Raw genomic sequence first — 14,777 nt, 5'->3', positions numbered from 1 at the left:
AAGACATACAAGCTCCTTCACCATGTCAAGGAATGGACCATGAAGGCGAAAGAATCATAGCTAAAATTAACATTAATTGTGACTCAGCGCACGTTTTTACAGCTGGCACATTTAAGTTTTACAGCCGTTCCACAAAGCAACTTTACGGTAGTCCTAAGTGCCCCTTTAACGAATTAGTTAAATACATTGGTTTCCGACTATTTGGAACATTGTGGTTGTATTCAATGGTATCAAACATCCACTGCCAAGTGATAATTGCCAAATGCATAAGACATGAGAGTTATCTCCCATATTTTTGTTTGACGGTCGTACAATGTATATATGCCTTTCATCGAACATCGAGTTTTACAAAAGGTATTATGTGTATATTAGATCCATTTTCAATGAATTACTTCAAATTATTTGTATTATTAGTCCACTGTTTACAAATCCTACTGACAAATATACTTTCTATTTCACTAAATCACACTGCACAATCGTCACATGTAAGGTGGAATGTCAGTCAAGACACCATACATACAATATTATTGGGGAGATTATGTCATCATTTCTTTCTAATCGCTTAAACTTAAAACAATCAATTAACTGACCTTTGGAATAATCCCTGTGGTAATGGAAAATTTCATCGTTATTTTTATATGATGTGAATGAAAACTACAAGATAAGCTAATTAAATATTACACTGAATTTTGTCAAAAAGTAGGTCTACTAGATAATTATGGTGTACCCAATCCATTCCAACAAGCTGACAACTTCAAGATTTAAAGAAATACATGCAGTGTCTGCAAAACATTTTGAGCTTTATTTTTTGAAAGCAATGACTCAAAAACACAGAAGTTGAGTCTGGGTATGTCTGTCAAAATATAGAGCATGTTTTATGCCTTCTGCTGCCATATCTGTAGTTCGTGCCAGCACAGATGAGGTGTGTTATGCCACATTCGATTCAGTTTCAGTGCATTTCTTTTTCGATTGGTACTATATTCTAAAATTGGCGGACTATCTTTGTAACCATTAGTACTTTGTTTAGTTAACTAAAATTGAATTTACTATTGTGTTATTTGTTGTTGTAAAAGCCAATGTCAGGGTGTGGTTGGAGTTTGTAACAAACTTGTAGTGCATCAGTGTTCTCGCTGCTCCATTTAAGCGGGGTGCATTTTGCCGCCCTCCTTTCATGTTCTCCGCCCTCCTTTATTTTTCTGTGCCCCTCTTTATTTTCCAGCACCTATCGCCGCTATTTCCAAATGCACACTTTTTTCTCACACATAAAAAAAAAACCCCACAACGATCAGTATGCACACTGGACATCAAAGGAAACAAGCCACGTTGTGAACAAAAAAGCAATTGACAAAAGATTAAATTTTACAACAGTTACCATAACATAATTTAACAGTATTTTTAACAGCCTCTATTTTGTCCCATACCTGTATCCATTTGTATGTTTAATACACACAATAACAGTTATATTTTATTTGAACAATAAAAACATTTTTATTTTTTATGGATTCGGCAATCTCCGATTTAAAAACCCCCACTTATTTGGCACCAAATTTGTCACGTGATCACAACGGTCATTCTGTCTTGTTTCCACTAACTATTGTTTGATATTTTGTCCTCAAATGCAGATATAATTGGTTGTAACTGATGATTTTTACTTTCTGTCATTCTGTTTATTCCGCAGTTCTTTATAAAATATTGTAAACTTTTCATTTCGGGGGGGGGGGGGGTGGGGGGGGGGGGGGGGGGGGGGGGGGGGGGGTGGGTGGGGGGGGGGGGGGGGGGGGGGGGGGGGGGGATATCACCGCTTATAAAAACAACGGAGGTGGTAGTGTTTATCATTAAAATAATTTATCTTGGGTGCCAAATAATATATAAACCACCTTTACAAAAACGAAACTATTTTTTATCAGCTGGCGATAATATTTTATCACAGCGATCGATTCATTCGATGAAGATGGAAATTTTTAAAAATGTATCCGACATTAGGGGATCACTTTACAAACATCTTTATTGTTTTTCGTATATCTTGAAATCTTTATATAATAATATTAAAACTTTGATCGGTTCAGCAAAACCAGAACTGCCCATGAATGTCAGACCAATAACATGTTCGGTTCAATTAAAAGACGAGTCTGCTTGTATTTTGTATAAACTTTTGTGCATTTTTTTGTAGGCAAAATAAGGAGTATGTCTTTCCACAATGTCTACCAACACAACAATATGGTAACCAAGCTCCTCCCCCCCCCCCCCACCCCACTTTTTTTTTTTAAGGGTGTGGTGCCACGCGGCCGCCCTCCTTTAATTTTCATCCAGGGAAAACACTGTGCATGATCCATGAAACAGACTTTATTATCTCAGACTGGACTACGATATTATTAGATTAAATGAACAATATTAAGTACTTGAATTCACTGCATGGAATAGTTCAACAGTTACTATGATGACTATATTTGTGTGTACATGTTAATTAGAACGGAGGAGTGTAATATATTTTGTTATATATATCTTTGGTCCTGTGTTTAGTAGGACCAATATGATTACGTTAAAGTATAAACACTGATTAGTAACATTTAAATAGTTAATGTGTATTGCAACATAGCAATAAATAGAAACGGTTTTATCCAGGTTCCATGACGAATGGCGGTTACTTACTTTTTTTTGTATTTAAATTGTAACCCATACATTATAGGCCTCACAGTGGATCAACAAGTGATACTGCATTTTAATACTTATAAATCTCATAGGATGTATTTTGATGGAATAAAACGAACCTATAGTCTCATAATGACTCATTCTGTCTCCTGTACTATATTTCCTGCAAAAGCACTTTGTGGAAGAAATTTTAAACAGAATATTAAAAATATCTAATTTTTCAAAAGCAAAATGTACCTATCTTGGATTGTGAAATATAAACAATAATTATGTTGGTTTTATAGAACAAAATGTTTTACAAGGTATTATATATAACTAATCATAAAGGCTGTGGTATGTGCTATCCTGTCTGTGGGATGGTGCATAGGCCTATAAAAGATCACTTGCTACTAATGATAAAATGTAGCGGCTTTCGTCTCTAACACTATGATAAAATTACCAAATACTTGACATCCAATAGCCAATGATTAATGAATCAATGTGCTCTAGTGGTGTCGTTACACAAAACAAACTTCTTTTTTTGGTGATTGTCAGGCACTTGTCGTATTATTGTATGGGACAGGCCCTGGAAGACGGAATGGCTGAGTGGGCAATCATGTGACGTAACGTCACAATATAGTTCGACGAACTTAGAATACTGCAGTCCGAGTTTGCCGAAGCTTAGCTGAATGTGGGTGCTGTCGGGGTTTCTTTCTGTAGTGTGTGTATTAGTGATTAATATCTGAATTTTATTTAATCAAGGAACTCGAAAATGGTCGATGTAAATCATAGTATTGTTGTGGTATTAGAGCGGAAATCTTTGACTACTTTTTGGTGATCGGTGATTGCCAAAAAATTACATAGCTTTGTCTCGAGACTGTAATGAGCATATTTATGTCCAAATGTCCGCCTTGCTCTCTTATAGTCAGAGTACTCGGGCTAATCATGACCCAACACTAATTCTAACAAATATGTTTTTAATTTGTTAGGGGGGGATAAGGAAGAAGAGTAAGTTGTTTTAATGACACCACTGGAGCACATTGATTAATTAATCATCCGCTATTACCATTATTGAATATCAAACACTTGGTAATTCTGACACGTAGTCACCAAAGGAAACCCGCTACATTTTTCCTAATGTAGCAAAGGATCTTTTATATGAACCATCCCACAGACAGGATAGCCTTTGATATGTACCAGTCATGGTGCACTGGCTGGAACGATCCCAAACAGACTGTGCATCAAGCGAGCACTTTACCACTGGGCTACGTTCTGCCCCTTGGGAGATAAGGAAGGCTTGCCAAATAAACAGGCTTTGTAAACAAGTCTACCAGTATCTGAGTATGTGGTAATGAACGCCCTGGCTCAGCTGGTTGGTATGGCCCTACCAAGTATGGGGCAAGCTGACCTTATTAGACTACAGCCGTGTACAGGCCCGTTAAAAACAGTACTCTGCAGTGCACACTGGTCACGACCTCCTCACTGACAACACATCATACAAGACATGCATCAGGTGTACTGAACACTAAATCAAATTTAACATATACCAAGCGATATATCTGAAATGTATCTTATAACCTGCCGGTTTCTTTGACCTGGCTACTATTGACAATCATTGAATGTTTACCCGTCAGACTTGCACATGAATATTTTAACTTAATGAGTCGGATTTACTTACACGACCATGCCATACGCTCCTTCACCGATGTAGGACAGTTGTGTGTACCTCGGACCAACTTCGAAAACCTGTCCCCGGACGATTTCGCCATTTTTTCCAGCAGATTTTTGCTGCTGAGATGTAGCGTCCATCTTGAAAGAGATGCACAGCACGCAGTCACGTGACACCAGACTTTACGTCATGCATACAAAAAATAAAAAGAATAAAGGCAAACGAAAAGAACTGGAAACACCAGCTTTTTGCAACTGTAGAGAAAATAAATATAAATTTAATACTAGTAACTTTGAGGGTGGGGTCTTCATTTTTCTTTCTATATATCTGCCTGTCTATCACTGTATCAGTATATATCTACCTACCTACCTATATATACACATATATGCCTATATCTAACTCGTATGTCTATATTATTCTATATTAGTCTATCTAGTTACGCCTGTCTGCTGCCTGGCTATTTGTCTTATCTGAGGCGGGATTTTGCTAATTCAGTGGAGCGCTCGCTTGAGGTGCTTGCATCGCAGGATCGAACCACCTCAGTGGATCCGATCAACTGATTGGGTTTTTTCTCGTTCCAACTATAGTGCATCACAATTGGTCAAAGGCCGCGGTATGTGCTTTCCTGACTGTAGGGAAGTGCATATAAAAGTCCCTTTCTGCATTAATGAAATGTAGCGGGTTTCTTCTATTGACTACGAGTCACAATTACAAAATGTTTGACAACCAATAGCCGATGATTAATATATCAATGTGCTCTAGTGGTGTCGTTAAACAAAACAAACTTTATCTGTTTTATCTATCAATCTATTTATATATCTCTATATCTGTCTGTCTGCCTGCCTGACTGTCTATTTATCTATCTATCTCTATCTCATCTGTCTGTCTTCCTATCTATCTATCCATCCGAACTATTCATCCATCTATTTATATGTAAAAAAAAAAAAAAAAAAGTAAAAAAAAAAAAAAAAAAAAAAAAAAAAAAAAAAAAAAAAAAATAAAAATAATAATAATAATAATAATAAAGACATTTATAATCGTTTAAGGGTAAGAGTGCTTGAGTAAATCCTCAATTCGGGTTAAAACGATTGAGATATTCAAATAAAATTTGCTGACCACGTATTTCCATTATTCTACCCTTGAAAAAATATGTAGTGATTCGTTTGGCAATACTTAAAATGTTAATATGAAAAATGTTGTGATTCAACTTTGGGCATTTTCATTTAATTCGGACATTATAAACAAAAAAAACCTGCAGTATATATATATATATCGTTGGATCGAACGAATTGCAAACCGCAGACCTATATCAGTGGGACGTATCACAGCTGTATTTCAAAGCGCTCGCCTTATGAGTGGTCGGTCTGGGATCGATCTCCGTCGGTGGACCCATTGGGCTTGTTGCTGCAGCCAGTGCGCCGCGACTGGTATATCAAGGGTCGTGGCATGTGCTATCCTGTCTGTAGGATGTTACTAATGGAAAAATGTAGCTGTCAAAAGCTACCAAATGTTTGACATCCAATAGTCGATGATTAAAAAATTAACGTGCTCTAGTGGTGTCGTCAAATAAAATATACTTTAATTTTGACTTTACATTTATATCATGTATTTATTAATTAATGCGGACGGGACGTAGCCCAATGATAAAGGTAGGGCATATGATGTGAACTAGAAAACTGAGGACTTGTTATGCAGTTGGTTACATTAATTATCAGTTTACATAAGTGCACCAGACAGGAGCGAGGTGGAGGGTGCAACTGCCCCCCCCCCCCCCCACACACACATACCAGTGCTGGAGCAAAACCTCAAATTTGGGCAAAATTATAGATATTCGGGCAAAATGTGTAAATCTAGCTGAGACCTTTTTACTGTCTTTTCCCCATCATTCTACCCTCAAAATTAGTTGTAATCCATGTAAAAATGCACAGTGATTCGTTTGCAACCCTATATAACTGTTTGGTAGTAATGCTAATGTGAATAAAATTAAAATGTTGTTATTCAGATTACCCCCAACAAAAATGGGAGCTCGTGCGCCTAGGGCCTATGTCAATTTAGACACTTTTGTGTGTACTTGTATGTATTTAAATTAATCCAAATTTGATCAATAATGTGGGTATTGTTTTACTCTAAATTAATGTGAATAAGATCTGTTAAAATAGATATGTCCGACTTAAAAGCGAATCCATAGGCGTACGGGCTTCCATTTTTGTAAGGGGGGGGGGAAGGGGGGGGGAAAGGGGGGGGGGAGGGGAGAGGGGGCAGACTGATTTTTGCGCGAATTGAACGAAAATGCCCGAATCTTGGTAACAACATTTATTCATATTAGCATTAAGTACTACTAAAACAGCTATATAGCTATTATAGGGTTGCAAACGAATTACTACGCATTTTTATATGGGTTATTGTGGTTAGAATGTTTGAAATACATGGTGAAATCGTTTTTTGGCCCAAATTTGAGGATTTGCTCCAGTCCCGGTTGGGGTGAGTTGCCCCTCGTTTCTTACGCTTATAGCTATTGCATAGTAATCGCTTGATAATCAACGATGATAAACGGACATGTATGAGCTCTGATCTAAAACACCAATTAAGGGTGTCCGACTCATGATAATTTTACTCTATGCGTGTATCATATATGGTTGGTAGCTTATTGTTATAATAAGTCGACATAGTTGGAAAGACGATAACATTGTAAGTTTTTTGTTGGGAAGTTTTGTACATCCTATCTGCTGTGCAGGAATTTTAGCAGGGGTGGTGGTCTAGTCTGTGGCGAATGGAGTTTATAGCAGGTGGTCGAGTCATGCTTACCCATAAAATATATTGAGAAAAAAAAAAAAAAATTCTAGCATGGAGGGGTTTTGAATCCCCGAAACCTTTCTGCTGTTCGTCGTTAACGTCATGTCTATAGAAGCTCAAGGTAATGTATTGATGTGAACTTTTATATATACCCCTCCGACTCTCAGGAATATTGGGCTAGGTGTGAGCAAAAGAGGCCCACCTTTCCCACTACATTAGATTAATGTCAGGGCCCCTGTTAACATTCTGGGGCCCAATTCACTAAACTCTCGCAACTTTGCGATCTCGCAGTGCAATGCTAAAAGACTTGCAAAGAGGATGCTTTGTTGTCTAGCAGAGCCTAACAGACCTTTGTGAATTAGGCATCCAACAAAAGGGTCAGATTAAGGGAGCATTCAGTTGAAAAGTCATACAAAATATGAAAGCCATCTTTGGAAAACCTCTCCAAGAGACCATGATCATACCCATGGATGTGCAGCTGAATTACTGATTTTTTTAACATCCATCCTAAAAGCAACTAGAAAAAAAGTTCAACAAATATCAAAAGAGCATTAACTTTGCCTTGGGGTCACATTAATGGGACTGGGGATATGCTATTAAAAAGACTACCTTGCATACATTCATACCAAATATGAACACCATTTCATATTGTTTAAAACATTATTAATTAATAATAATGATTAAAAAAAAAGAATACTGGATAATGGTGCAAACGGTCGCTTTTGGGGTTGCACATGTGACCATTCAATTCGAGATCATAGGTGCAAAATAAAATAAACTCAACATCAGTCAATCTACAGCAGTTTATTGCATAACAGGATGAAAAATTTACACCATTGAAAATAACATCAGAAGTTGAGTAGGCCATTCAAAGACTGGAATCATTCAAGAACATCTATTCTTTACCTTCAGTGCACATTTCCTTCTCTCACATAAAACAAAATAACCTCTCGAACCAGACAAAATTGTAATTAATTTCTATTTCTTAAAACAAGAAAGAAATTAAGTTATACACTATTTTGAAAATAAAATACTTAACACTTTTAGTACTTGTTTAACAAATAATGGCAACACAACATTCAGATAAAAAAAAACCCCAACAAAAAACCCTACAATGCTACCAAAACATTTACAAATTATAAAATATATGTTGCTGGAAAAAATTGTTTTAATTAAAAAAGAAGAAGAGGTATTTGTTCTAAAATGTCCTTCTGCATCAACATAGCAATTACATGTTAACTAGATATGGCAATTATGTTGTAATATTGCCATATGACACTGCAAAATGATGACGACTACTAACCCTTGTTCGAGTGACTATTAACTGGTCTTCAGTGACTACTCATGTTCAGCTATGTATGTATATATATATATATATTACTAAAACAGCCCACACCAGGTGCATTTGCCAACTACTTGTGCAATTCTACCCAGAACGTTGTCAATTTTAACCATTTTGACCAGCACTATACCTTCAACAGTGTTCCTAAATTATTTGTTGCCCACCCCCTGGTTTTGTCCAGCACTCTTTAGTTTGTCCAAGTATGAAAGATTCAACAATAGATTCGAAATTGGAAAGTATATTCTCTCTATTTGATACACGTATTCTAAAGATTTCTATACAGTCAGTTATTAGAGTAGACCAGCTTATTACAGTAATGACGGTGTGATTCTTCTGACGCACCAACTTTCAACACAATGACACACCCAGATTACACCCATGACAAAACAAAAGCATTTCATTAACTATCCTTCAAAAGGTTCCACATTAACAAAAGACAACCCAACGTCCATCAATTTCACACCAATGTCGGCTGCTGTTCAAATGATATTAAAAAACACTGTGTTACTCATGCCGTACCTATCGAATAACAGACTAAATGTCAGAGAATGATACCTAAAACCAGTTCGAGTATTTATAAAACACAAATCCATTAAAAAAGATTAATCAAATTGTTCTTTGATCTTAATAGAAATACACCCACAAATATGTATTGATACTTTTCAGTTACTGTATTAATTTAAAAATACCTTTTTTTTCACATTGTAATCAATAGTTGTATCTCGTACCAATGATCAAGGTGTAAAAAACACAAAAAAAGCCACTGGCTTAATCAGATGTTGTGAACAAGGACAATCATGAAAGGGAAGAAAGAAAGAAAGAATTCTAAACACTGTACACTTTTCTCCTGAATACCCCTGTCATTAATACAATTTGATGAAACACATGCTGCATATTTTGATCTTAGAAAACTAGAAATTATTGTGTCATGTATAATTCTGTATAAATATCAACAATGACATTCATTATTGTTGAATCTATACAGAATCATTTTGTGCGACATTTTATGAAAATGAAATGACTCCATCTCACCATAATCATAGTTTATTTTTTTTAGAAAGTAGTACTTTAAGCATGCAAGATCTTGCTTTATATTACTGTGCCAAATTCCATCAATTTTATGCCACAGGGAGAGTGTTCAATTCTAAACACCTCTGCTGCCTTGATTTAAGATTAGAAGAAAAGTTTCAAATACACATCCATTTTGAAAGAACAAAACACACTATAAAGAATACTTATTTACAAAGTGTTTATAAAAAGACAAATAATTGCAACCCTCCCACCCAGTATTATTCATACAATTTATCCATATTTCTTTAACAATTACATAAAGGTCAAACATGCACATTAAACAACAAAATAGACAACTTGCTATGTCATGAATTATTACTGTATACACACATAGACATAATATTATCTCTTACTGTATACATGTATAAACACACAATTTACATATGTTACTAAAGGAACTATACTATTTGTAGTCATTTTCCGTCTGAATATTACATATTTTAAATTTCATACAAGTTTAGAATTTAAAAACATACTGATTTTGTACTACTATGATTTAAATAGTAACATGACTGAAATATTCTACATTTGTATTTTTGGTTTTAGTTTGGGTTTTTTTAAAACATGAATTAGAGGTTCCATTTTAAATAAATAATATATTTAAGGCATCAGGTTTGCTTGTACAGATGTATAGCTAAATAAGCAACATTCTTTGAAGCACATGACTACTTTCAATGTCAGCTATTTTAATTGATTCCTCCTAACCGAGGTTCGGAATTTCCACAAACACATCAATAAAAATAACAAATGTTTAAAACATGACTATGCAAACATAATGATGACCACCAGAAACAGAATTGACTATTCACAGAACAAACTTATAACAAAAGATAAAAACTTTTTTTTAAAAACTCATAGACATGGTGAGGGATTTTTTATATTCCCAAACCCTATGTCACTCAAGTTATTTACATGTGTGTATAAAGTGGGGAGAGCACAATTAAACACATTTTTAAACTAGCTTTTATTTATGCTGGATTGTTTTTTGGTATTTTGTTTTTCTCTATACATTGTTTTACTGTACATAACTAAGGCATTTATTAAAAACAAAACAAAAATTACTCAAAAATACAAGACAAAAAGATACACAGAATATAATGTAGTTAAACAAAACACTTCCACTGCCTCTATAAATAATAGAAATATATGCATTAACTAGCCTTCAAGTGACATTAGAATAAATAGAAAAGAATAAACACACTAAAGATTATTTCAATAGTTGTTCACAAAAACATCAAGGCACATCAAAGAGTAAATGGAATGCTATTTCTATTGATATTCCACGTTTTAATACACCATCTAGTGAGGAAAGCAATTTCTTGTTACTTATACTAATGCAGGTGCCTTCCGTAAATTCCAGTATACAGTCAGTTATAGTTGTAACATAAACAACAGAATGACCAAACCAAAAAAGTTAATGTTCCAGCTGCTGCTTATAGATTCTTAACAATATCAAGACTAGACAATTTATTACTTTATTTTTACTATGCAATGAAACCATTAGCAGGATCAACGCCAAAGGCTACAGTGTATTAATTTAAAAAAAAAAAAAAAAAAAAAACCTGAAAATTTCACCTGTAATTATAAGCAATTTCATGTGCAGGTCAATATTCTGCATTAACATGAGTCACACAGGAACAAACTTTGTTTTAGCCAATTTTCATATATGTAGGGTATATGACTGAAAATTATTAAAAAGTGGGTAATTTAAACAACAGTTATAACATCCAGAATTAGTGCTGATGTTTTCAGTTTAAAATGTTGCAGCACATGTTATAAATAACAACAAAAGGCTGACTCACTACATTAATACAAAGTGTTTAAAAACTGATCCCAACTACATGTAGCTGCTAAATAAAGAGGCAAAAGCCCACCAAAATAGACCGTGCAAAATTTATAATGGCAAAATAAACTTGCAATTATTACCTACAAGTTGTGCCAATTATTTATTGGTGACATTATTCTTACTCCAGTGTAAACAATAGTCTGTCAACTTTTACCAACTACAATAAAACTGTACAAAAAGTAACAATTATGACCTTTTCAATATAAAAGTATTTGATTTTCTTGCATATTTTAAGCAAAATATATTGTATGAATGAAAATCAACCGTTTTATACAAAAAACCCCTAAAAGGAAACAAATTAAAGAAAATTGGAACAAAACAGTCAAAATAACCACAATTTTTTTTTTTCTGGCAGATAAAAGAAGCGGACGATGCACATAAAAATACAGTACTAACCCATGAAAGCTACATAAACAAAATAAAATCAACAAAACTGTAAATTGGAAGAAACATGCATCAGCAAAATATACAGGCAAAATGTTGTTAAAAATGTGAATTTACAAAAACTAATAATATTAACATATTGAAATGTACATAGTTGCATCACAACATATATTTCAATCACAGTCAATATTTACAAAATATATATAGTCATGACTCCTTTACCATGTTAGCCACTTTAATGATCAAGTTTCAGGCTTTACTTACTAATTTTGTTTTCACAAACATGTATAAACATTTTTTTTTTTTTAATGTAATTAAATTTTGCAACAGACCAGCAACTGCTAAGGAAATACCTGCAGTTAGCATTATATCACAGGGGCAACTCATTCCAGATGCCCAAGTGATTAATTAACTACTTTTCTAGTCATTATACTAGTTGTACGATGTTTTAACCAGGAAATATGAAATTTGATCTAGTTATAATTCCATAACCAGCAATTATTCCAGTCTTACAGTATTCACATTATGTAGTACCATACCTATGCTAGTTACATGTACATTTACTGACGGCGATTTTTTTTTTTTTTTTATCGTAGTAAGACTTGTTAAAATGAGATCAGTTAAGTATGGGACTACAGAATGCAATTAGAGAAGACTAGAATATTTTGTGGTAGTAGGCAAAGTAAAATTAGTTCACTACTAAACTAAAGAATTTCCCAATTGTGCATCTATTTCATACCTAAATATGTAACAGGTGAGGTCACCAATAAAAATATGTTACCCGACATACATTTGGATACGTTTATGGCAATGCTGGTTTGCTGCCATCTTAGTCAGCTGCCACTGGAGTCTATAACATGCACAGTATGAAGAATATAATGGTTGTGTCTTGGCGTTACAAATAAACCGTCCCATAACTTGTACCATAAGTCTGCTTATAAACACTGACTTAAGGACATGCCAAACAAAAAAAAGAGGGTCCAAATTTGTGAAGATTCTTAGTGGTACAATATAGTAAAACCATCACGGGCTATGACCTGTGTCGTAATAACATGGTAGTCTATGATAGTTTTATGTTATTTGTAGTGCTAAGATAGCTTCGAAAATATGTGGCCAGTATTGTAATTTTGTGTTTGTTAATCACTTGTATAGCTAAAAATACCCATTACAGTGATGCAATAATGGAGGACTATGAAGCCCAAAATTAATTCACAGAAAACTTAAAATGATAGAAAAATTGCGACATCAACCTCTTAACCTCTTTGTCAGAACTGCCGATTTGTCCTACGCCCAGAACCACTTGTCCAAATTAAGCTGGGTAAGACTTAAAGTAAGGCCCTGAATTTGAAACTACACTATATCATGACTGTTACATGTAAGAAATGTGTACAGAGTGAAGCATGATTACGTATAACCTGTGTCTTCTATATAAAGTACACTGAAGCTCTAATACATATGTCGGCTTTTACAGTACACTGAAATATAATAACAAAAAAAATGTAACTAAAAAAAAATGTAACTCAAACAAAGCGGAAAAATCTATCATAAATGTAGCTTACAACGGAGGTTGTAGTCGGACCAAAGAATGGAATTAAAACAAAATTTTAATAAGCAATGCCAGAAGCTACAAAATGGCATGCACAACATTATGGCACTAAACATTCAGTTTCTGTACCTTCTCCACAAATCTCAGACAATTACATGATACAATGAAATCGTACAAATGGCAATTTAAAAAATTAATGCTTGGTTGTTGGTATTGTGAGTTAGTGACTGACTGGTGAAATAATAATGCCTGAAGCGTATAAAATATTTATAATGAGCAAGCACCAATAACAAACAACTAGTGCCTATAGATGTGGACCTTAACCCACACCTCCACGAAACAGTGGATCACATTCCTCCTATTCCTCAGTGAAAGAATTAGGTTTTGGAAGATATTATGAAAATAAAAACACATTGTTTACTTATACAGTCTTGATACCTGAAGTATTTACACGATTTAAAGATGAAAATAGTAACAGAAAAAATACAGTAATTGCATCATAAAACATAAAACCAGGTCCTGGAATAGTCTGAGACTGGTTTCAACTTCTCAATACATTTACCATTTAAATGTCTCAAACATTTTGCATAATTCAAGTGACTTTTTTTTTTTGGTTCGACAATTTCTTATTCAGAAACTACAATATTGATATTAATGCACACTGTCCAGTGACTTGAAAGTTGAGAAGAATGTCTAAAATATTTATGCATTGTCTTGACTATCAGCGTGTTCATCATCAGCCTTGACATCTTCTTCGTCAGTTGACCTAGATCTAGACTCAAGCTCGGCAAGGCGTTTTTCAAGCTTACTAATATGGTCATCCTGATTTGTAACCAAGATTTTCAATTGTCGAAGTTCCTCCATCATCTGTTTCGCATCAAATTCAGATGGCATATTCTGAAATGTAAAGCAACGATGATATCATAATCAAATCAAATCAGGAGGAAATGTCTTTGAGCCTAAATAATACAATTTATTAACTGAATACTGTCTGGTTAAATATGACTTTATGGTAAGATTTAAAATGCTTTCCATGTAAATAATGCAACTTTTGAACTGAAATGTTTTTAGTATCACCTAAATGTTTTTCTTTCTTATGTAGCAAGTTTGCAATATGTTATCTAAACATGAAAAAATTCAGCAGGATAGATTCAAAACAGATCTACTGATGTAGGAAATTAATTAACCAAGTAGTCTACCATAAAACATTTAAAAAAAAAAAAGAAGCAAAAAAAAAAGAGAAGATATCCTACTGTAGAGTATATAATTCATGTGGGATATTTTCACGTCTCTATTTCTAGTTCTGAGTGAGCAACACTACATGTATGTTCAGATAATATCTCGGTCTTAAAAAAAGGTTCAGTCACAAAGCAATCTGAATTTAAATTATTCATCTGCTACTGGATATCAAACATTTGATAATTCTGACATATTTTCAGAGGAAACCCATTACATTTTTTTCCATTAGCAGCAAGTAATCTTTTATATGTACTTTCCT

At 34.2% G+C, this 14,777-nt stretch overlaps 2 protein-coding genes across 5 annotated transcripts in view; both read right to left on the bottom strand.

The window, feature by feature from the left end:
- LOC121368294 (mitogen-activated protein kinase 1-like) overlaps positions 1-4,454 on the bottom strand; it is a 47,481-nt gene extending 43,027 nt beyond the window's left edge. For all 3 annotated transcript variants that reach the window (XM_041492961.1, XM_041492963.1, XM_041492962.1), the window contains exon 1: positions 4,307-4,454. In XM_041492961.1, the coding sequence (XP_041348895.1) occupies positions 4,307-4,437 (131 nt within the window). In that variant the 5' untranslated portion in view covers positions 4,438-4,454. The remainder of the gene's footprint in view (positions 1-4,306) is intronic.
- Positions 4,455-7,879: 3,425 nt separating this feature from the next.
- Positions 7,880-14,777, bottom strand: part of LOC121368293 (coronin-1C-like) — a 43,226-nt gene continuing 36,328 nt past the window's right edge. The window contains exon 11 of one of the 2 annotated variants that reach the window (XM_041492959.1): positions 7,880-14,176. In XM_041492959.1, the coding sequence (XP_041348893.1) occupies positions 13,982-14,176 (195 nt within the window). In that variant the 3' untranslated portion in view covers positions 7,880-13,981. The remainder of the gene's footprint in view (positions 14,177-14,777) is intronic. The other variant, XM_041492960.1, reaches the window with a different exon arrangement.

The sequence above is a fragment of the Gigantopelta aegis genome, chromosome 3 (genome assembly GCF_016097555.1).
Source record: "Gigantopelta aegis isolate Gae_Host chromosome 3, Gae_host_genome, whole genome shotgun sequence".
Taxonomy (NCBI): domain Eukaryota; kingdom Metazoa; phylum Mollusca; class Gastropoda; order Neomphalida; family Peltospiridae; genus Gigantopelta; species Gigantopelta aegis.
This window is presented reverse-complemented; position numbering and strand designations above follow the sequence as displayed.